General features: G+C 43.0%; 1 protein-coding gene across 12 annotated transcripts in view; it reads left to right on the top strand.

Moving 5' to 3' along the window:
* The window catches only part of LOC139381237 (neurexin-1a-like), a 749,117-nt gene that overhangs the window by 145,491 nt on the left and 578,961 nt on the right, over nt 1-24,665 (top strand). The window contains exon 5 of one of the 12 annotated variants that reach the window (XM_071124712.1): nt 3,880-3,903. The exons of the other annotated variants lie outside the window; for them this stretch is intronic. Within the exon in view, the coding sequence (XP_070980813.1) occupies nt 3,880-3,903 (24 nt within the window). The remainder of the gene's footprint in view (nt 1-3,879; nt 3,904-24,665) is intronic. 12 annotated transcript variants of the gene reach the window in all.

Below are 24,665 nucleotides of genomic sequence, written 5' to 3'. Positions count from 1 at the left end.
ATTGTCTCTAATTGAGAACCATACTTAGGTAGCCTGTTCCCACCTGTGTTTGTGGGTAGTTGTTTTCTGTTTTGTGTTGTTTCACCTGACAGGACTGTTTCTTTTCTTACATTCTCGTTGTTATTTTTGTTTCGTGTTCTGTAATATTAAAATATTAACATGGACACTTACCACGCTGCGTGTTGGTCCGATCTTGACTACTCTTCCTCAGACGAAGAGGAAAATCGTTACACAAATACTATCATTTTCAGTGTTCCAATTTTAAAGCAAATACTAACATTTTCATTGTTCCAATATTAAAGCAAATACTATAATTTTCAGTGTTCCAATTTGAAAGCAAATACTATCATTTTCAGTGTTCCAATATTATATGAAATACTATTATTTTGCTCATTTAGTTTCTTTCTGCACAAGTTGAATATCTTCCATACAGAGGCTTCATTCCCACTACACTGGCATTTTAGTGACAGAGCACAGCCTTATTCAATAATATTTTTATTGACAGAGCACAGCCTTATTCAAGAATATTTTTATTGACAGAGCACAGCCTATTCAAGAACAATTGAGGTGAATACTGCACGTCTGATTTAGAGGAGGGTAGCACAGAGAGATAAATGCTGCTCGCCTGAGGTAGATGAGGGTAGCACAGTGAGGTACTGAGCACAGTGTGTTGTCTCCTCCCGTTTCTCTTTACACGTCTCTAGAAACTGCTGCTACAGCTGTTTCAGGTGTACATGGTCTCAGGGAGAGGAAATTGGAGACACTCAGACTACTGTTGTTGCTTACTGAACGAAATACGTTGTACATTACCCAACCTACTGTAGATGCAATACATTTTAATATCCCTCACTACCAGGAAATGAAATCAGCAGTTGTTGACGGAGAGTTATTGATGGAGAGTTATTGATGGAGAGTTGTTCACAGAAAGTTGTTTATGGAGAGTTGTTGACTGAGAGTTGTTTATTTAGAGTTGTTGACGGAGAGTTGTTGACGGAGAGTTGTTGATGGAGAGCTGTTGATGGAGAGTTGTTCACAGAAAGTTGTTTATGGTTGAGTTGTTGACTGAGAGTTGTTGACGGAGAGTTGTTGACGGAGAGTTTTTGACGGAGAGTTATTGACGGAAAGTTTTTGACGGAGAGTTGTTGACGGAGAGTTGTTGACGGAGAGTTGTTGACGGAGGGTTGTTGTCGGAGAGTTATTGACGGAAAGTTGTTGACGGAGAGTTGTTGACGGAGAGTTGTTGACGGAGAGTTGTTGACGGAGCGTTGTTGACGGAGCGTTGTTGACGGAGAGTTGTTGACGGAGAGTTGTTAACGGAGAGTTATTGACGGAAAGTTGTTGACCGAGAGTTGTTGACGGAGAGTTGTTGACGGAGAGTTGTTGACGGAGAGTTGTTGACGGAGAGTTGTTGACAGAGAGTTGTTGACAGAGAGTTGTTGACAGAGAGTTGTTGACAGAGAGTTGTTCACATTGAGGTGTTGACAGAGATGTGTTGACGGAGAGTTGTTGACGGATAATTATTTACGGAGAGTTGTATATGGAGAGTTGTACACAGAGAGTTGTTGATGGAGAGTTGTTGATGGAGAGTTGTTAATGGAGAGTTGTTGACGGAGAGTTGTTGACGGAGAGTTGTTGACAGAGATGTGTTGACGGAGAGTTGTTGACGGAGAGTTGTTGACGGATAATTATTTACGGAGAGTTGTATATGGAGAGTTGTACACAGAGAGTTATTGACGGAGAGTTGTTGATGGAGAGTTGTTGACAGAGAGTTGTTGACAGAGATGTGTTGACAGAGATGTGTTGACAGAGAGTTGTTGACGGAGAGTTGTTGACGGATAATTATTTACGGAGAGTTGTATATGGAGAGTTGTACACAGAGAGTTATTGACGGAGAGTTGTTGATGGAGAGTTGTTGATGGAGAGTTGTTAATGGAGAGTTGTTGATGGAGTTGTTGACGGAGAGTTGTTCACTGAGATTTATTGACGGAGAGTTGTTAATGGAGAGTTGTTGATGAAGAGTAGCTGATGGAGAGTTGTTCACAGAGATTTATTGACGGAGAGTTGTTCCCAGAGAGTTATTGACGGAGAGTTGTTGACGGAGAGTCGTTGAGTGTGTGTGTGTGTGTGTGTGTGTGTGTGTGTGTGTGTGTGTGTGTGTGTGTGTGTGTGTGTGTGTGTGTGTGTGTGTGCAGTGTCCTGAGACTGTGTCTGAGGCCATGCATGGTATATTCTCACCATATTCTCCTGTAGCTTTGTGCTAGTGTGTGAACCTCTTATCTGGTCTCGGCCAGATACCTCCTTTCAGACAGACAGGCAGACTAATATCCCACATAGACTCATGCCAGGATGTAGACCTTGGGATAAAGACCTCTGTACACACACACACACACACACACACACACACACACACACACACACACACACACACACACCAAAACTCAGTAAAGGATGAAGACACCCAGGTGTGATATCTAGCTCCTTAGAAAGCTAACAGGGAGATGCTAGGTGGAGGCTTTTAGCTAGGGTCCCAGGGAGATCCGGACTATATCCTGTCAGAGATTATAATGACTGAACAGAGAGGACAAAGTGCAGTGAGACTGAAAACACGTTGTGTGTGTGTGTGTGTGTGTGTGTGTGTGTGTGTGTGTGTGTGTGTGTGTGTGTGTGTGTGTGTGTGTGTGTGTGTGTGTGTGAATGCAGCACACCACATTTTTTTTTTTTTACTGTAATGTTGACCCTTACGGCAAAACCACATGAATTTCACGTGAATACATGAAAAGTGTTTTTTTTAAAACATTATTTCATGTGTTCACGTGTGATGGCAGGTGACAAGATGTAAAGAATATGGTGATAACAGGAAATGTGATCACATGATTTTATGTGAAATTTCATGAGAAATCACGTCATTTTCCACATGATACATCATGTGATTTTCCACATGTGAAATCAGGTGTTTTTTCTGTAATGGGAGTGAATGAGTTGCAAGAGGTGGTGGGTCTCTTTGTTGGTCTACCATTAAATAAACCAGCAAAGAGTCCACAGCCAATTCCTTCATCAGTCAGCAGTCATGCCCATTGAGACTGTGACTTTTTCATGTTGAAATGTATACTAATTGCCAAAGGTCACAACATTTAATTACACCTAAAGTGCAGTAATATTTCTATATTTAGGGTGAGAGGGATGACAGAGGAGAGGGGAGTAGAGGAGAGAGGGATGAAAGGGGAGAGGATAGGAGAGGAGTAGAGAGGAGAGGAGGAGAGGAAGAGGAGAGGAGAGGAGGGAAGAAGAGAGGGACGTGGCTGTACATTGAAATCTCTCTGACTTCCTGCTATGAGATCTCTGAATAATGTAGAAGATAGAAGACCAAAACTAACCTTCTCTCTCACATCGTCTCTCCTATCCTCCTGATTCCTGATTACATGCAAAAATTAAAGCAGGAAGGGGACACCACCCTGAAATGGACAAAAATTAATGGGATGTTATTGGCACCGTACGAAACATACACATGATGTACAATACCACTCAATTGGATGTCATTTAATTCAAAACTGAATTAAATGCTAAGTGTAACACTACAAAAATCCAATAGATGGCAAGTGAGCTCCACTGTAAAATTTCATATTGCAAATGTAACACAAGTCAAGACCCAAGAGTACAATTTTGAAAATGTGAAAAACAATTCAAAAACTTATCACCCCCTTAAAAAAGTGCTTTCTGGACCGTTTTTCGAAATTCTTTCGATTTTTTTTATTAATTACACATGTATAAAAACTGTATGATCATACTTTTGTCAAATTTTATTATCATATATATATATTTTCCCTTGTCCATAAGGCATATGGTTTGTCCATTTGCAATATGATTTCATAGGCATTCTAGTCGAAGTCAAAAGTCACTTTTTTTGTTGCCAAATGCCATAAGAAATGTCCAAATGCAATATGAAAGATTTGAAAGTGCCAAATCAGGATGTTATGTCCATTTGCCATGTACGATCATAGAAAGTCGGTTTATAAACCCCATGTCCAAAAGGCATTTATACTGCCCAAATGATATATAGCACTATGCTAAGCCATGAATCAACCTAGATGGTCTGTTTGTCATGTATGATGAGGGAGAAGTGGGACTCTGTTGTTTTTTAAAACATTTTTGAAAAATGTCCAAAATAAGGGGCATTGGATGGGCATGTATGGGGGGTGCTCCATACCCAACCGTGGACCCCTTGCATCCCTAAAGGCATTTTAAACCATTATAAAAATGTCCAATCACCAGGTGCACAGCTGTCCATTTGCAATATGTTTCAATGGGCATTTACCATCACAAATTTGTCATGCTCAAAAAAACTGCAGGAATGCGAATTTGACTGGCCCGATGAACTCGGGATGCCGGGGAGTGATAGTGGTTCCTCTCCATCGCTCATTGTGTTGATTTCATTGGTGATGTTTTTTCATTGTTGAATTATATTGCAAATGTACTGTGAATTTGCAATATGTATCAATGGGCATTTACCATCACGAATTTGACATGCTCAACACTCCTGCAGAAATGCAAAATTGACTGGCCCGATGAACTCGGGATGGCCGGGCAGTGCTAGTGGTTCCTCTCTATCGCTCGATGGTGACATGAGAGGAGTGGGACTCCAAAATGACTAGGGGCACCCCTATTGGATGGGCACGGATGGTGGGTGCTCCCTAACAATCGTGGACCCCTTGTACCTCACTGTTTAAACATATGGCAAATGGACAAAAGTAAACTAGCAAGTCAGTGTCCATCAGTCAATTAGAAATCATTCTGACACCAAACTGATACAAACTGACACCAAACCCACTTTTTCTAACTCGTTTAGAAGCCAACTATCACATATTTCAGAGCATGCCCAAATTCACAGCGCCTTCTGTTTAAAGCATAATAAAAACATATAACACGTAGTTACTATCTAGCTGTGGGTCCAGTTCTGACTTTATGTGTAGGCCTATGTGAGGCGACCCCGAATCCAGAGTTTCGGCTCGATAGGTTATTCGGTGCACGAGCAACGACCTTAATTGGTGCTGAAAATCCACTTTTTTCCATGCCTTGCTATGGGGTCAATGAATGAGATATCTGACAGAAACGTTGTGGTCCGTCTCTATGGCCCGAGCCGGTTTCAATGCACCTAGTTTTGCGACTCTGGGACTTTTCTAAATGTCGTAATGGTCAAAATGAATTGAAGTCATTGCAAATGTACGATGCTGTTACTCGGTCCAAGAACCTTCTAGAGCCATGTAACTCACCATGCACTATCGACCTGAGGTCTAGAAAAGGTTTCTACAGTTTCAGAACTCTAGGTCTGACGGTTCTTTTTTAGTTCGAACAAAGGTAACTATTGCAGGCACTGTCTGTCTCTACGCACCTCAATGTGTCCCTCTGTCCTAGCTCTGTGTGTTAGATTTTTTCTTGGATATTTTATGGGAAACATGACTGATTTACAGTTCGTGGGGGTTGCCTAATCACACATATGAAGTTTTGAAAAGATCTGACCTTTTTAACCCTTTGAACCAGCCCCTATTACACCATTTAAGGCACTTCCGGTTGGCACAGGAAGCTATAAGTAACACATATCCTGATTGGGGTAAGCCTTTACAGAATCCTGAGTTTTAAATATTTACGTTAAGAACTGACCGATTTACACAGGGTTGAATGCACTATTTATCACAAACTGCTGGTTGGGTATGGAAAAACACTTTTAGGGTGATTTTAACCACTTCCGGTTGCTCCAGGAAGCTTAGAATCAACACAGGTAGACCTCATAGTGGCCTGATGGATTGTCATCGAAGACAGGTTCATAAGACATTCATAACCTACATATGCTTCAGGTTGAATTTAGGGGTGCAGGCAATGTACAATGGGGCAAAAAAAGTATTTAGTCAGCCACCAATTGTGCAAGTTCTCCCACTTAAAAAGATGAGAGAGGCCTGTAATTTTCATCATAGGTACACTTCAACTATGACAGACAAAATGAAAATGTAGGATTTTTTATGAATTTATTTGCAAATTATGGTGGAAAATAAGTATTTGGTCACCTACAAACAAGCAAGATTTCTGGCTATCACAGACCTGCAACTTCTTATTTAATAGACTCCTCTGTCCTCCACTCGTTACCTGTATTAATGGCACCTGTTTGAAGTTGTTATCAGTATAAAAGACACCTGTCCACAACCTCAAACAGTCACACTTCAAACTCCACTCCACCAAGACCAAAGAGCTTTCAAAGGACACCAGGCACAAAATTGTAGACCTGCACCAGGCTGGGAAGACTGAATCTGCAATAGGTTAAGCAGCTTGGTTTGAAGAAATCAACTGTGGGAGCAATTATTAGGAAATGGAAGACATTCAAGACCACTGATAATCTCCCTCAATCTGGGGCTCCACGCAAGATCTCACCCTGTGGGGTCAAAATGATCACAAGAACGGTGAGCAAAAATCCCAGAACCACACAGGGGGACCTAGTGAATGACCCGCAGAGAGCTGGGACCAAAGTAACAAAGCCTACCATCAGTAACACACTATGTCGCCAGGGACTCATCCTGCAGTGCCAGACATGTCCCCCTGCTTAAGCCAGTACATGTCCAGGCCCGTCTGAAGTTTGCTAGAGAGCATTTGGATGATCCAGAAGAAGATTGGGAGAATGTCATATGGTCAGATTAAACCAAAACAGAACTTCTTGGTAAAAACTCAACTCGTTGTGTTTGGAGGACAAAGAATGCTGAGTTGCATTCAAAGAACACCATACGTACTGTGAAGCATGGGGGTGGAAACATCATGCTTTGGGGCTGTTTTTCTGCAAAGGGACCAGGACGACTGATCTGTGTAAAGGAAAGAATGAATGGGGCCATGTATCTTGAGATTTTGAGTGAAAACCTCCTTCCATCAGAAAGGGCAATGAAGATGAAACGTGGCTGGGTCTTTCAGCATGATAATGATCCCAAATACACTGCCCGGGCAACGAAGGAGTGGGTTCGTTAGAAGCATATCAAGGTCCTGGAGTGGCCTAGCCAGTCTCGAGTACTCAAACCCATAGAAAATCTTTGGAGGGAGTTGAAAGTCCGTGTTGCCCAGCAACAGCCCCAAAACATCACTTTTCTAGAGGAGATCTGCATGGAGGAATGGGCCAAAATACCAGCAACAGTGTGTGAAAACCTTGTGAAGACTTACGGAAAATGTCATTTGCAAATAAATTAATAAAAAACAAAATATTTTTCTAATTTCGTCTGACATAGTTGTAGTGTACCTATGATCAGAATTACAGGCCTCTCTCATCTTTTTAAGTGGGAGTACTTGCACAATTGTTGGCTGAATAAATATTTTTTTGTCATTGAAAACTGTTTGATGTAAACACCTTCTTTTAACTGTTAAGGGTTAATGTCACACGGTCAAGGCTAGGCTTGCACGGATCAGGATGACCTCAGGTGCTTCTCACCCTAACGGTTCTTCCACTGTCACCCAAAAGCAACTGAAAATTAGGGCCAGGCTTCATTATGGGCCTACTTTTTCTCATGGTCGCTGCGCTTAGACCGAGCGAGCTACGGTCAAGCTGGGCATCTCGTGGAAATCGGCACAGCCTAGAGATTATGGTAATGCCATTGCAGGCTCTGAGTGTCTTTAAGCACCGCACTTTGTCACTCCATCCCTGCTGTGTGTGTGTGTGAGAGCTTTTCTTTGACATCTGTTGGGAGAAATTACTGATTTACAGTTCATGAGGTTTGCCTAATAACACATATGAAGTTTTGAAAAGATCAGACCTTTTTAAACCTTCAAAACTGCACCTATGATACCCTTTTAAGGCACTTCCGGTTGACATAGGAAGCTGAAAGTGAACACATATCCTCCTTGGGGTAGGCACTTATAGAATGTTGAGTGTTAAGTCTTTACGTTAAGAACTGACTTATTTACGGAGGGTTGAATGAGTGTGTGTTATATATCACAGAGCTCCGAAGCACACTTTAAAAAGATTGGTATGAACACACTGCAACTGGATATGTAACTTCTCACACAAAAAAAAACACCTATTTTTGAACATCACCAATTTGATATTGTACGATTTCTCTTAAATGACGATAGATAATTGGCTGGTTCTTATTTTATTGAAACCGTAGGTTCACTTACTTTGACATGAAGCGGTCAAATGATTTTTCTATTTTCATTTTTGACCTTTAATCCCAGAAAAATGGCCATAACTCAAAAAACGTTGAGGCCTAGATGCCATCTTGTTCGGGGCCAACTGCTCATTATGCCAGACCTATACTCACCAAGTTTCGTCTCCAAAATATTTTCAGTTTAGGAGATAAGGCCACGTTGTGATTGCTGATGTTTTGTACATTTGCAATATGATTCCATTCGCCCTCTTGTGGGATTTACCGGGACAGCGGAAAAATGACCAACATTTGAATATTTTATAAAACGGAAACCGAATGTCTGAGAGAGTTCGTTTGATGACTTCCTTGAAGATCCGGCCCTGCCGCACTGCCCGACGCTGTCCGCTAATTTTAGAAACGTTTTCGGACGTCTAGTAAGGGATCGTACATTTGCAATATGGACTTTCTCACTAACCATTTGGCAAGCGTCAAAATCTTCCCTTAAGGTATGGTAATGCTCTCCATAGCCGACGTGAGTAAGACCTTTAAACAGGTCAACATACACAAGGCTGCGGGGCCAAACGGATTACCAGGACGTGTGCTTTTGGCAAGTGCTGACCAACTGGCAGGTGTCTTCACTGACATTTTCAGCATGTCCCTGATTGAGTCTGTAATACCAACCTGTTTCAAGCAGACCACCATAGTCCCTGTGCCCAAGAACACAACGGCAACCTGCCTAAATGACTACAGACCCGTAGCACTCACGTCCATAGCCATGAAGTGCGTTGAAAGGCTGGTTATGGCTCACATCAACACCATTATCCCAGAAACCCTAGACCCACTCCAATATGCATACCGCCCAAACAGATCCACAGATGATGCAATCTCTATTGCACTCCACACTGCCCTTTCCCACCTGGATAAAAGGAACACTTTTGTGCGAATGTTATTCATTGACTACAGCTCAGCAAATACTTACTTATGAGCCCCTAACCAACAGTGAAGTTTAAAATGACAAGAAAAATACAAATAACAGTAAAAGTAACAAGTAATTAAAGAGCAGCAGTAAAATAACAAGAGTGAGACTTTGCACGGGGGGTACCGTGCAGAGTAAAGTGCGGGGGCACCGGTTAGTCGAAGTAATTGAGGTAACATGTATATGTAGGTAGAGTTATTAAAGTGACTTTGCATTGATGATAACAACAGAGAGTAGTAGCGGTGTAAAGGCGGGGGCAAATAGTCTGGTTAGCCATTTGGTTAGACCACATATGTCAGAGTCAAGGCCCGCGGGCCACATCCGGCCCGCAAGAAGGTTTTTTACGGCCCCTGGGATGATCTTGATTTATTATTAGAACCGGCCCGCAGCAAGCCGGCAGCCCGCAGATCTTTTACACGCACCAATACTACATTTCCCACAATGCAACCGAGCAGCGAGCAGCGAACAACGCACCGAGCAGTAGGCTGCTTCATTTCAATATTTATTGGCACAGCAGTCGTCAGCATCACAGTAAAATTAACTTTCAGATACCCATCAAAAATGGCAAAACGGAAGGTGGATACTGAGAACCGGGGGTTTCAAACAAGGTGGGAGTCGGAGTATATGTTCACGAAGGTAGCTGGAAAACCTGTGTGTCTTCTGTGTGGAGAAAGTGTGGCGGTACTGAAAGAGTATAATCTGAGACGACATTATGAAACGAAACACGCGGACACACACGCGGACGCAACTGTCAAGGCCAGTTTTATTTTGGCAGAAGAGATCGCTAAATCAGCCCGGCCATTTACGGAGGGGGATTTCATCAAAAACTGCATGATTAAAGTTTGTGACGAAGTTTGCCCAGAAAAAAGGCAACTCTTTTTAAATGTGAGTCTGAGCAGAAACACCATTGCCGAGAGAGTAGACCAGTTGTCCATCAATCTAAAAGAGCAGCTTGTGAAAAAGGGAAAAGATTTTATTGCATATTCCTTGGCTGTGGATGAGAGCACCGACATTTCTGACATTGCCCAGTTGTCAATTTTCATCCGCGGAGTGGACTCCAACCTAAGCGTGACAGAGGAGTTTTTGGCTTTACGTCCTATGCATGGCACAACTACGGGGCATGATTTGTATGAAGAGGTGTCAAGATGTGTAAATGAGATGGAGCTGCCTTGGGAAAAACTCGTGGGTTTGACAACCGACGGAGCACCTGCGATGTGTGGACACAGGAGCGGACTGGTGGCGAAGATACGGGAAAAGATGCAAGAGGAAAACGCGACAGGTGAGCTGACAGCTTATCATTGTATCATACACCAGGAAGCGTTGTGCGGTAAAGCCTTGAAAATGGAGCATGTAATGAGCATCATCACGCGCACAGTTAACTTTATCAGAGCCAAAGGTTTGAATCACCGCCAGTTCAAGGCATTTCTGACGGAGTTAGAAACGGAGCATGGTGATTTGCCTTATCACACAGAGGTGCGATGGCTAAGCCAGGGAAAGGTGCTTCAAAGATGTTTCGAGCTTCGTGAGGAGATTTGTCTGTTCTTGGACAGCAAAGGGAAAGACACAACACAACTCCGAGACGAAATGTTTCTGTGTGAAATGGCTTTTCTGTGTGACATTACGAGTCATCTGAATGCAATAAACTTGCAGCTGCAGGGTCGGGATCGTGTCATCTCTGATATGTACAGTACAGTGAAGGCATTTAAAACCAAACTGACTCTGTGGGAGACGCAGATGCGGAAAGAAAATTTGAGCCACTTTCCCAGCTGCCAGACCATGAAAGAGAAGCTCTCTACCAGTGCGTTCCCGAGCACACAGTTGGCTGATAAAATAGGTATGCTTGCCGCTGACTTTCGACGCCGATTTGCTGACTTTGAAGCACAAAAAAGCAGGTTGGAACTGCTCGGTAACCCATTTGCTGTTGACGTGGAAAGCTCACCACCAAACCTCCAAATGGAGTTGATTGACCTCCAATGCAATGATGCACTGAGGGCAAAATATGCGGCAGTGGGTGCTGCGGAGTTCGCCCGTTTCCTCCCCGGCACAATGCCCCAGCTGCGCATCCAGGCTGCTCAAACGTTGTCTATGTTTGGCAGCACATACCTGTGTGAACAACTGTTTTCTTTGATGAACCTGAACAAAACATCACACAGAAGTCGACTTACTGCTGAACACCTCCACTCAATTCTGAGGATTTCTTCAGCTCAGAGCCTTACCCCGAACATTGATGAACTTGTGGAAAAGATGGGACACCACCAAGTATCACCCTCAACCTCAAACAAGTGAACATTACTGTGCAATCACATATTTAGAGTTTTTACTCAGTTCAAGTTTAAAAGTTAAAATTTAATATTTGTTTTCACTGCATGTTACTTCTCCTTAAACAAAGTGTTGTTTTTGATTAATAGATTTTTGCACTTTATTTTTTTGTATTTCAATCCAATTATATTTTAAAAATATTTCAGTTGAGTGGATGATAGAAAATTGCTATTATTGTTTTTTCTTTGAAGTAAATTTAGCCCACTTTTGCTAAAATAGAAAATATAGTCTACTGATGGTGCCTTGAATACCGGTTTCTTTCATTTAATGTTCATGTTATGGGGATATTTATATAAAGGAAATTTGTCTTTTGTGTCTGTTGAAAATTAAAGATTACTGACAGAGCCATAAGAAAATATTGCTTTATTTATCTGATCATATTGTAATATATTTGTTAGGTTTTCAGTAGGTTCAATTAGGTTCACTAGACTATATGCGTCATTTAAAAAATTTTCAATGAACATTCGAACAGTCCGGCCCTCGTCTTGTAGCTGATTTTTTTATTTGGCCCTCCGTCCATTTGACTTTGACACCCCTGGGTTAGACGTTCTGGAGTCTTATGGCTTGGGGGTAGAAGCTGTTTAGAAAACGTATGATTTCGTTGGGGACGTACGTGGCCACGCAGTCATGGGTGAACAGGGAGTACAGCAGGTTTCTGAGCACGCACCCTGTGGAGGTCCTGTGTTGAGGATCAGCTTAGCGGAGGTGTTGTTGCCTTTCAGGAAGTCCAGGACCCAGTTGGACAGGGTGGTGTTCAGCAGCAGGGCTCCGAGCTTCGTGATGAGCTTTAAGGGTACTAGGGTATTGAAAGCTGAACTGTAGTCTATGAACAACATCGTTACATAGACGCTGTATTGTCCTCAAAGCGAGCAAAGAAGTTATTTAGTCTGTCTGGGAACAAGGCATCCTGGTCCGCGACGGGGCTGGTTTTCCTTTTGTAATCTGTGATTGACTGTAGACCCTGCCACATACCTCTTGTGTCTGAGCCGTTGAATTGCGACTCTACTTTGTCTCTATACTGACACTTAGCTTGTTTGATTGCCTTGCAGAGGGAATAGTTACACGGTTTGTATTCGGTCATGTTTCCGGTCAGCTTGCCCTGATTAAAAGCAGTGGTTTGCGCTTTCAGTTTCGCACGAATGCTGCCATCAATCCACGGTTTCTGGTTTGGGAATGTTTTAATAATTGCTGTGGGTACGACGTCGCCAATGCACTTGCTAATAAACTCGCTTACCAAATCGTCAATGTTGTTGTTTGAAACAATGCGGAACATATCCCGGTCCACGTGATCGAAGCAATCTTGAAGCATGGAATCAGATTGGTCGGACCAGCGTTGAACAGACCTGAGCGAGGGAGCTTCCTGTTTTAGTTTCTGTCTATAGGCTGGAAGCAACAAAATGGAGTCGTGGTCAGCTTTTCCGAAAGGGAGGGCCTTATATGCGTCGCGGAAGTTAGAATAACAATGATCCAGGGTTTTACCAGCCCTGGTTGCACAATCGATATGCTGATGGACTTTAGGGAGTCTTGTTTTCAGATTAGCCTTGTCAAAATCCCCAGCTACAATGAATGCAGCCTCAGATTATGTGGTTTCCAGTTTACATAGAGTCAGATTAAGTTTATTCAGGGCCATCGATGTGTCTGCTTGGGGGAGAATATATGCGGCTGTGATTATAATCAAAGATAATTCTCTTGGTAGATAATGCATTTGATTGTAAGGAATTCTAAGTCAGGTGAACAGAAGGACTTGAGTTCCTGTATGTTGTTATGATCACACCACGTCTCATTAATCATAAGGCATACCCCCCCACCCTTCTTCTTACCATAAAGATGCTTGTTTCTGTCAGCCCTGGCTGTACCAACTCCGAAAGCGTCTCTCGAGTGAGCCATGTTTCCGCGAAGCAAAGAATGTTACAGTCTCTTATGTCTCTCTTGAATGCTAACCTTGCTCGGATTTCATCTACCTTGTTGTCAAGAGATTGGACATTGGCGAGTAGTATGCTCGGGAGCGGTGCGCAATGTGCCCGTCTCCAGAGCCTGACCAGAAGACCATCTGCCCCTTTTACGGCGTCTTTGTTTTGGTTCGCCGGCTGGGATCCAATCCATTGTCCTGGGTGGTGGGCAAAACAGAGGATCCGCTTCGGGAAAGTCGTATTCCTGATCGTAATGATGGTGAGTTGATGTTGCTCTTAAATCCAATAGTTTCTCCCGACTGTATGTAATAAAACCTAAGATCACCTGGGGTACCAATGTTAGAAATAACACGTAAAAAAACAAAATACCCTCATAGTTTCCTAGGAACGCGAAGCGAGGTGGCCATCTCCATTGGCGCCGGAAGTTCGGGGACATTTTTTTGCGTACATTAACAATGGTGGACGTCTTGAAGCATAGGAACAACGGACTGGGATAGGACGAGATTGAATATGTCTGCCCATACTCTCAGGACACTGCTAGGGATGCCGTTTGTGCCGGCAGCCTTGCTAGGGTTGCCATGCTTAAATGTCTTTCCCACGTGAAATGTTGTTCATAGTGTTAACAAGAAGAAAGACAATATAAGGAGACATTGATGGACAGAGCACTGGACTAGAACTATGTAACAAAATAAACGTTCACTAGGCAAACTTTGTGGAACCTTTCTGATATAAATTTAATGAATAGAGCTGACATGACTCCCTATTCTAAATGTCAGAGGCATGCTTGTTTAACATAATATATTTCCATCTGAACGTTCTACAAGGTTGTGCCCTGTGTCATGTAATTATCTTCCCAGCGTGAAATTGTTCCCAGTTCAATAATTGCACACACATCTCTTTATGTGAATGGCCGAGCTCGGGCAGATGTTTCTCACAACCTCTCTCGACCTCGAAAAACAATGGTGGCTAGGAGTATTGACACCGACCAGTCAGAAGCTTGTTGAGGCTTGAGGTCAGCATATAAATGCCCTGACTCGCACGTAAAAGTGCTGAGGGTTGATGTGAGTTGAGATTTTTTGCGTTTGCAAAGGGTGAGGGAAACATCCGGGAGGGTGAGAGAAACATCTGGGAGGGTGAGAAGGTGAGAGAAACATCCGGGAGGGTGAGAGGGTGAGAGAAACATCCGGGAGGGTGAGAGGGTGAGGGAAACATCTGGGAGGGTGAGAGGGTGAGAGAAACATCAGGGAGGGTGAGAGGGTGAGAGAAACATCTGGGAGGGTGTGAGGGTGAGAGAAACATCCGGGAGGGTGAGAGAAACATCTGGGAGGGTGAGAGGGTGAGAGAAACATCCAGGAGGGTTAGAGGGTGAGAGAAACATCCGGGAGGGTGAGAGGGTGAAAGAAACATCCGCGAGGGTGAGAGGGTGAGAGAAACATCTGGGAGGGTGAGAGGGTGAGAGAAACATCTGGGAGGGTGAGAGGGTGAGAGAAACATCTGGGAGGGTGAGAGGGTGAGAGAAACATCCAGGAGGGTGAGAGAAACATCCGGGAGGGTGAGAGCGTGAGAGAAACATCTGGGAGGGTGAGAGGGTGAGAGAAACATCTGGGAGGGTGAGAGGGTGAGAGAAACATCCGGGACGGTGAGAGGGTGAGAGAAACATCCGGGAGGGTGAGAGCGTGAGAGAAACATCCGGGAGGGTGAGAGGGTAAGAGAAACATCTGCACGAGCTCAGCCATCCACAGACGCACGTGCAATTATTGAACTGGGGACATTTTCACGCCAGGAGAAATTTTACAACATAACTTAACAATCATAAAACAATCAGAATGATTGGGAAGATTTGGACATGACACCCTGCTTGGACTTGAACTGGTCCAGAACCTGTTGTGATATGGTTGAATTTGAACTGGTCCAGAACCTGTTGTGATCTGGTTGAATTTGAACTGGTCCAGAACCTGTTGTGATCTGGTTGAATTTGAACTGGTCCAGAACCTGTTGTGATCTGGTTGAATTTGAACTGGTCCAGAATCTGTTGTGATCTGGTTGAATTTGAACTGGTCCAGAATCTGTTGTGATCTGGTTGAATTTGAACTGGTCCAGAACCTGTTGTGATCTGGTTGGATTTGAACTGGTCCAGAACCTGTTGTGATCTGGTTGGACTTGAACTGGTCCAGAACCTGTTGTGATCTGGTTGTAATCTTATTATTTAAAATCAAATCAAATTCCATTATTTGTTACATGCGCCGATTACAACAGGTGTATACTTTAGCGTGACATTCTTTCTGACAAGCCCTTCCCAATGATGCAGAGCTCAAAAATAACAATACAAATAGTAACAGGAGGAATAGACGGGTTGGTTGTTTATTAACATAACTGATGCGTGCACGACTATGGGGAAAACAGATGGGATGAAAGTAGCTGAAACGAGCCAGCTGTGGTTCCCCACATTGCAGCTTCTTGTCGTTGCTAGCTCGTTGCTAGCTATCTGGTCATCCAGATTCACAACAACACACTTCTGCCCCATCGACGCGCACACATCGTTTCATCGTTTAAGTGAAATTGTCAGCCAACCCACCTATAAAGTACACAAGAATGAAGCTATATACAAGGAGTACCAGTACTTCAGTAGCTCTACCAGCGTAGGCCTGCTAGGACGGGTGGTTGTTTGACCTTAGCATAAGATCCTTGACTGCATCCCAAATGGCACCTTATTCCCTTTATAGTGCACTACTTTTTGACCAGTGCCCATAGGGGGGCCCATAGGGAACTGTTCAAAAGTAGTGCACTATCTAGGGGAATAAAACTCCATTTGGGGATACAGCCCCGGACTTCCCTGTGTGATACACAGAGCATGCAGCTCAGCTCAGTGCCTGATCGATTTGATATGCTGATCTTACTGTCTGTAATGTAGTCTAGGCTCCCTACAGACTGACCAGACATCCTTCAGGCTGATCCTACTATCTGTAATGTAGTCTAGGCTCCCTACAGACTGACCAGACAGATTAGAATGCATTACTGTGGGACAGAGTCTGCGTCCAAAACTGTACCCTATTCCCTACATAGTACACTACTTTTGATGCCTATGTGCTCTAGGGAATAGGGTGCCATTGAGGATGCTGCCAGAGCAGCACCACAGGACAGCTAGGGGATACATGGCCTCTTGTTGTGGAGTAATGACTAATTCTGACTCATAACCCTTGGTTCGTGGTTGAATTCCACCCCACAAAGGAAGGGCACTCCTGGCATGTTTTGCTGACAGCACAGGTATAAGGTATGCAACTGATCCGCATGCCAATCAGCTCTCAGTGTGTCTGAAAGGATTTGTTTGAGCAAGACGAGGCACAGTGTAGCTAATCCTGGTCACAGTGAGAGATTCTGATCAGTCTGACTACAATGTAGTATTCCTACCTGGAGGATGGATATTTCAGATGGACACGTACATCTTGAAGGCTTTCAAGTTGTTCTAATGTTTTGGTTAGTCTTTCTGAAGAATTTCTCTAAGAATGAGACATGATCCGTTGAGGCTGTCAACTTGGCTTACATTTCACTTGATACCATGTTGTCCTATCAATGTTCTTTGGCTAGGAAAGGAGGAGCATTCTGCTCCATAGCAACACCCTACACAGGGAGACTTTAGTTAATAACAAATCTGTCCAGGGATCATTCCTTATTAATCATTGAAGTAGAAAAAAAGAGAGCAGCAGTTTCCACAATTGAGTCACTTTGTCTTAGATCTGTGGCCTTATTCCCCACTCACCCACTCACCCACTCACCCACTCTCCTTCTCTTTCTCTCTCTCCCTCTCTCCCTCTCTATCTCTCCCTCTCTCCCTCTCTGTCTCTTCCTCTCCCTCTCTGTCTCTCACTCTCCCTATCAATGTCTCTCCCTCTCTCTCTCTCTCTCTCTGTCCCTCTCTCCCACTCCCTCTCCCTCTCCCTCTCTCTCTCCCTCGGTCTCTCCCTCTCTGTATCTCCCTATCTCTCTCGCCAAAGCAAGTGAGGTAGATAATATACAAAAGTGAAATAAACAATAAAAATTAACAGTAAACATTACACATACAGAAGTTTCAAAAGAATAAAGACATTACAAATGTCATATTATGTATGTACAGTGTTGTAACGATGTACAAATGGCTAATGTACAAAAGGGAAAATAAATTAGCATAAATATGCGTTGTATTTACAATGGTGTTTATTCTTCACTGGTTGACCTTTTCTTGTGGCAACAGGTCACAGATCTTGCTGCTGTGATTGCACACTGTGGTATTTCACCCAGTAGATATGGGAGTTCATCAAAATCGGGTTTGTTTTCGTATTCTTTGTGGATCTGTGTAATCTAAGAGAAATATGTGTCTCTAATATACATTGGGCAGGAGGTTAGTAAGTGCAGCTCAGTTTCCACCTCATTTTGTGGGCAGTGTGCACATGGCCTGTCTTCTCTTGAGAGCCAGGTCTGCCTACGGCGGCCTTTCTCAATAGCAAGACTATGCTTACTGAGTCTGTACATAGTCAACGCTTTCCTCATGTTTGGGTCAGTCACAGTGGTCAGGTATTCTGCCACTGTGTACTCTTTGTTTAGGGCCAAATAGCATTGTAGTTTGCTCTGTTTTTTTGTTAATTCTTTCCAATGTGTCAAGTAATTATCTTTTTGTTTTCTCATGATTTGGTTGGGTCTAATTGTGTTGTCCTTGTGCTCTGTGTGGTCGGTTTGTGTTTGTGAACAGAGCCACAGGACCAGCTTGCTTAGGGGACTCTTCTCCAGGTTCATTTCTCTGTAGGTGATGGCTTTGTTATGGAAGGTTTGGGACTCACATCCTTTTAGGTGGTTGGAGAATTTAACGGTTATTTTCTGGATTTTGATAATTAGCGGATAACAGCCTAATTCTGCTCTGTTTGCATTATTTGGTGTTCTACGTTGTACACTGAGGATATTTTTGCAGAATTCTGCATGCAGAGTCTCAATTTAGTGTTTGTCCCATTTTGTGAATTCTTGGTTGGTGAGCGGACCCCAGACCTCACAACCACGAAGGGCAATGGGTTCTATAACTGATTCAATTATTTTTAGCCAGATCCTAATTGGTATGTTAAATGTTATGTTCCTTTTTATTGCAGAATGCCCTTCTTGCCTTGTCTCTCAGATCGTTCACAGCTTTGTGGAAGTTACCTGCGGCGCTGATGTTTAGGCCAAGGTTTGAGTAGTTTTTTGAGTGCTCTAGGGCAACTGTGTCTAGATGGCATTTGTATTTGTGGTCCTGGCCACTGGACCTTTTTTGGAACACCATTATTTTGGTCATACTGAGATTTACTGCCAGGGCCCAGGTCTGGCAGAGTCTGTGCAGAATATTTTTCTCTCTCTCTCCCTCTACTTCTCTCTCTCCCTCTCTGTCTATCCCTCTCTCTCTCTCTCTTTCTCTCTCTCCCACTCCCTCTACCTCTCTCTCTCCCTCTGTCTCTCCCTCTCTGTCTCTCCTCTCTCTCTCTGTCTGTCTCTCTTGCTCCCTCTCTCTCTCTCTCTCTCTCTCTCCCTCTCTCTCCCTCTGTCTCTCTCTCTCCCTCCCCCCCCCCTCTCTCCCCCTCTCTCTCTCCCTTTCTCTCTCTCTCTCTCTCTCTCTCTCTCTCTCTTTGTCTCTCCCTCTCCCTCTTCCATACCACGTCTTTGGATACTCTATTAGTACTTTGTACTCTTTCATTTTTGTCTTACTGTTTTCCAAATATCACACCAAAAATTTAGTTTTCATTGGAGGAATGTACAGAACATGCATATCGCTCTCAATCTCAATTAAATTAAATGTAATTCAATTACAATTTAAGGGCTTTATTGACATGCCAAACATATGTTAACATTGCCAAAGCAAGTGAAGTAGACAGTGCGTCTCTCGCTCTCGCTCTCGCTCTCTCTCTCTCGCTCTCTCGCTTTCTCTCCCTGCGTGTGTGTCAGGGGATTGGGTCATTAACATGGCAGCCAGCTCTTTAATAAGAGCTCTGGGGAAAATGTATATCCAGTTACCACACTGAATACTCCAGGGGTTACTACCTAATTAAATCAGCTCACGGAGCACTACAGTACAGTTACTACACTGTATACTCCAGGGGTTACTACCTAATAAAACCAGCTCACATAGTACTACAGTACAGTTACTACACTGTATACTCCAGGGGTTACTACCTAATAAAACCAGCTCACAGAGTACTACAGTACAGTTACTACACTGTATACTCCAGGGGTTACTACCTAATAAAACCAGCTCACAGAGTACTACAGTACAGTTACTACACTGTATACTCCAGGGGTTACTACCTAATAAAACCAGCTCAGGGAGTACTACAGTACAGTTACTACACTGTATACTCCAGGGGTTACTACCTAATAAAACCAGCTCACAGAGTACTACAGTACAGTTACTACACTGTATACTCCAGGGGTTACTACCTAATAAAACCAGCTCACGGAGTACTACAGTACAGTTACTACACTGTATACTCCAGGGGTTACTACCTAATAAAACCAGCTCACAGAGTACTACAGTACAGTTACTACACTGTATACTCCAGGGGTTACTACCTAATAAAACCAGCTCACAGAGTACTACAGTACAGTTACTACACTGTATACTCCAGGGGTTACTACCTAATAAAACCAGCTCACGGAGTACTACAGTATACATAAGTGTGTGTGTCAGTGGAGCTGGCTGAGGGGAGGACGTCTCATAATAATGGTTCATAATAAGCGAATGGAATGAAATCAAACAATTTAAGGCGCCATCAACCTTCTGTGGCATCTGTGTGTCGGTGGGCTTGTATGCATGTGTGTGTCGGTGGGCTTGTATGCGTGTGTGTGTCGATGGGCTTGTATGCATGTGTGTGCTTGTGTGTGTATTTGTATGTACCTCTGTGTTGTTTTGTGTGTGTAGTTCCTTATGGATCGACAGTCTCCACAAGACTGTAATTTCTTCTCCATTTGCCACAGCTTGAAGAGTATGTTGTCAGCAAGCCCAATTAGCACTCTGAGTCCCATGTCTCAGGCAGTCTGGCTGAAACATCTTAACAGTTTCTTCTGCTGCCACTAGAGCTAAATATAAAGTGTCTCTGCCCTTTCTTCCACTCTTCAGGCCAGCTGTAGCAGATTTGGGTTGTGTCTAAAAACATTACTAGCTGTCAAACTAGCTTTCTTCCTTTGTCCTTGTTTCCTGCTTTCAAAGCGAATTGGAGGAGAGGATCTAAAGTTCCCTGCCCGGACCTCCTCCTCGAGGGCAAGTCAGTTAAGAACACATTCTTATTTACACTGACTGCCTACACCGGCCAAACACGGACAACGCTGGGCCAATTGTGCGCCGCCCTATGGAACTCCCAATCACTGCCGGTTGTGATACAGCCTGGATTCGAACCAGGATGTCTGTAGTGACACCTTTAGCACTGAGATGCAGTGTCTTAGACTGCTGATCTAAACACATAACTAAACACCTTTCTGTAACACTTTCTAAACACGTCAAGCTATTTAGAATTTCAATAAAATGCGTTAAAGTGTTTAGGTTATGGATGTCCAATCTTTTCTAAAAAATTCAAAATGCTACACGATTTTTTCTAGCTTTCAAATAAGCACATTCTTCTCTTCACCTCTCCTTGTAAATGTACCTGCTAAAATACTGGTTAATAAACAACTCTAAAGGGGGCCCTATAAAATATATATATTAAAATATTTTCCCAAATTATATTTTTGCCATTTTATTTATCCTGGTTTTAGATTTAGTTAGTTTTTCACTCTCAAAATTACAGTTGTTCATAGGGAAACAACGAAACAGGATGTTCTGAGTCCATGTCAATGCTTAAATCACATCTGAACACCATTTTGTTTTGGTCTGGAGGAAAATGAATACATTTTTAAATGTTTGTGTAATTACCCTTTAATTACACATCTGGCCCTTTAATTGCACATCTAGCGAGTGAGGGATGTGCCATCTAATGTGCTGTCTAATGTGATGGTTCTGTACTGCTGCTGCTCATTTCATGGCAAAGTTTGCAAAAAACAAATAATAGATACAAATGATATACTTCCCCTTGATATACTTCTGCCAGGTAAGCATACTTAGCAGTTAACATTTAATTGAGAAGGTTTTGGGGAATGTATTTCTGTCAACCCACAAGATGGTTATCACTGGCTAAACATAGAGTGATAGACTACCACACACCACACAGACAGTCGGACAACATTACTGGAAATGAATTGGCAGATATTGTGTTAGGTTTGGCTTTTTAAGCCAATAGTGACCAACCAGGGGTGGGGTAATTTTATTTATTGGTATGTTTAATTGAACCTTTATTTAACTAGGCATAATGTGATAATGTCAATGTTGTGTTGATTAGATAGTAGCTGATAGACAAACAATATTACCTTAACCATCTAAACTGAAACAACCATCTCAGTTACAGGGCAATAAATCCAATCCCTTACCAATTGGATTAATTTAGAAAAATGTCACGTGTTTATCTTTGTATAGTAGAGGATCAATCAGTCAATCAAATGTAGATATGAAAGCAAAGTAGTCTAAAAATAAACATGCAACATAATTTGCTGGTGTGATAATGTGATAATGAGGACCCTCCCATGTATTTTTCACTCTGAGAGCATTAACGGAAATGAACTCAACACAGTCGAGTAACAACACCACCTGTGGTTGGACTGTGTTGTTTCTGAATTATTGGAAACCTCTTCCTCCTCCTCCTTCTCATCCTCCCCTTGCGACAGGGACTAACTGCGTTCATCATTATTGCATGTGGTTGCCATAGGAACAAGGCTCTTTCGAAGGGTGACCCAAATTAATTTCCCCAAATGCAGTGTGTGTGTGAGTGTGTGAGTGTTTGTGTGTGTGCAGTGTCATCTTCACACCACATCTCCCTACCTGGGAGCTGTGAGGACAAGGGAGGAGGAGGGAAAAGTGAGAGCGATAGAAAAAAGAAGATGGTTGGAAGAGCAAGTGTATAATTGTCTTTACTGTTTGGCAGAAGAGTTATGTCTTGAGAGGATCCGATCCTTCTGAGATCCTGGCTACTGTACTGTACTCCCTCTGAACTCTCGCTGCCTGGTCTCTTTAGACCAACTACAGAGTGACTCATTACCTCTGTGGGGTTCAGTAGTGAGACAGGATGGCATAATCCCCAGGACTCACTACCTCTGTGGGATTTGGTGGTGAGACAAGATGGTGAGACAGGATGGCCCCCAGTAAGAGAAAAGAGGACATTTAGGAAAGTAAATATGGAGCCAACAGAAGAAGACTTGGAAAAGATACTTGGACCAATTATACAGTAAACACACTTTCTTACCAAGTCTGTTTTTTTCCCCATCACTATGAGAATGCAGAAATGATAGATAGAGGGATAAAAGGAGGTGGGACAGAGTGAGGGTTAAAGAGGCAATGTTTATATGGAGTGGAGAAGATCATTTTATTTGTATTTTTTTAACCTGGCCTGTTAGTGAAGAACTAATTCTTATTCACAATGACGGCCTACCCCGGCCAAACCCTAACCCGGACGGCACTGGGCCAATTGTGCGCCGCCCTATGGGACTTCAAACACCAGACTGTTGTGATACAGCCTGGAATCGAACCAGGGTCTGTGCTGACACCTCTAGCACTGACATGCAGTGCCTTAGATCACTGTGCCCCTCGGGAGATGTTCTCCAGGAGATGCTGATGCAGTTGTGGCAAAAGGAGTGGTGCTGAGAGCATAGTATATGCTAAGATCATTGTCAAACACACATTCCCCTTTAACACACACACACACACACACACACACACACACACACACACACACACACACACACACACACACACACACACACACACACACATACATACACACACACATACACACACATTCCCTTTAAACAAAGCGCCCTACTGGCTGTAATTAATGGATTTAGCTGTCCTTGTGGCTTCAGAACCCTCTGCGATTAGTTAACCATTTCCTGCCCCTCCCAGTGCTCTGATGACACTCCAGCTGCACTACAGGAGAACAACCTTTTGTAATGACTTTCACTCTCTCAATATGTTCAATAGTCAGTGTGATTGTGTTAGGATTGGTGGGGGTTAGAGAGTATTTGCAGTAATAGTCAGTGGTACTGTGTTAGGGTTGGTAGTTAGTTAAGTGGTAGAGTGGGTAGTAAGAAAGATCGGAGGACCAATGCGCAGCGTGGTATGTATCCATAATGTATTTTAATAGGAATGAATACGAAAAGACAAAAAAACAAGATAATCAAAATGAAAACCCAAAACAGTCCCGAAAGGTGCAAACACGGAAACGGAAACAATCACCCACAACTCCAAGCTGCCTCTGATTGAGAACCATACCAGACCATACCAGGCCAAACACATAAATCCCAAATTATAGAAAAAAGAACATAGACTGCCCACACAACTCACGACCTGACCATACTAAAACAAAGACAAAACAAAGGAACTAAGGTCAGAACGTGACATTGGGACTGTGTTAGGGTTGGTAGTTAACTGCTAGGAGTTAGAGATGTAATGTGTTAGGGTTGATAGTTAACTGCTAGGATTTAGATATGTAATGTGTTAGGGTTGGTAGTTAACCGCTAGGAGTTAGAGATGTAATGTGTTAGGGTTGGTAGTTAACCTCTAGGAGTTAGTGGTAATGTGTTAGGGTTGGTAGTTAACTGCTAGGAGTTAGAGTGGTAATGTGTTAGGGTTGGTAGTTAGTTAACTGATAGGAGTTAGAGATGTAATGTGTTAGGGTTGGTAGTTAACCGCTAGGAGTTAGTGGTAATGTGTTAGGGTTGGTAGTTAACTGCTAGGAGTTAGAGTGGTAATGTGTTAGGGTTGGTAGTTAACTGCTAGGTGTTAGATATGTAATGTGTTAGGGTTGGTAGTTAACCGCTAGGAGATAGTGGTAATGTGTTAGGGTTGGTAGTTAACTGCTAGGAGTTGGTGGTAATGTGTTAGGATTGGTAGTTAACTGCTAGGAGTTGGTGGTAATGTGTTAGGGTTGGTAGTTAGTTAACCGCTAGAAGTTGAATAGGTAATTTGTTAGGGTTGGTAGTTAACTGTTAGGAGTTAGAGTGGTACTGTGTTAGGGTTGGTAGTTAACCGCTAGGAGTTAGAGAGGTACTGTGTTAGGGTTGGTAGTTAGTTAACTGCTAGGAGTTAGAGAGGTAATGTGTTAGGGTTGGGAGTTAACTGCTAGGAGTTTGTGGTAATGTGTTAGGGTTGGTAGTTAGTTAGCTGCTAGGAGTTAGAGAGGTAATGTGTTAGGGTTGGTAGTTAATTAACTGCTAGGAGTTAGAGAGGTAATGTGTTAGGGTTGGGAGTTAACTGCTAGGAGTTAGTGGTAATGTGTTAGG

The sequence above is a fragment of the Oncorhynchus clarkii genome, chromosome 23, assembly GCF_045791955.1.
Source record: "Oncorhynchus clarkii lewisi isolate Uvic-CL-2024 chromosome 23, UVic_Ocla_1.0, whole genome shotgun sequence".
Classification (NCBI taxonomy): domain Eukaryota; kingdom Metazoa; phylum Chordata; class Actinopteri; order Salmoniformes; family Salmonidae; genus Oncorhynchus; species Oncorhynchus clarkii.
This window is presented reverse-complemented; position numbering and strand designations above follow the sequence as displayed.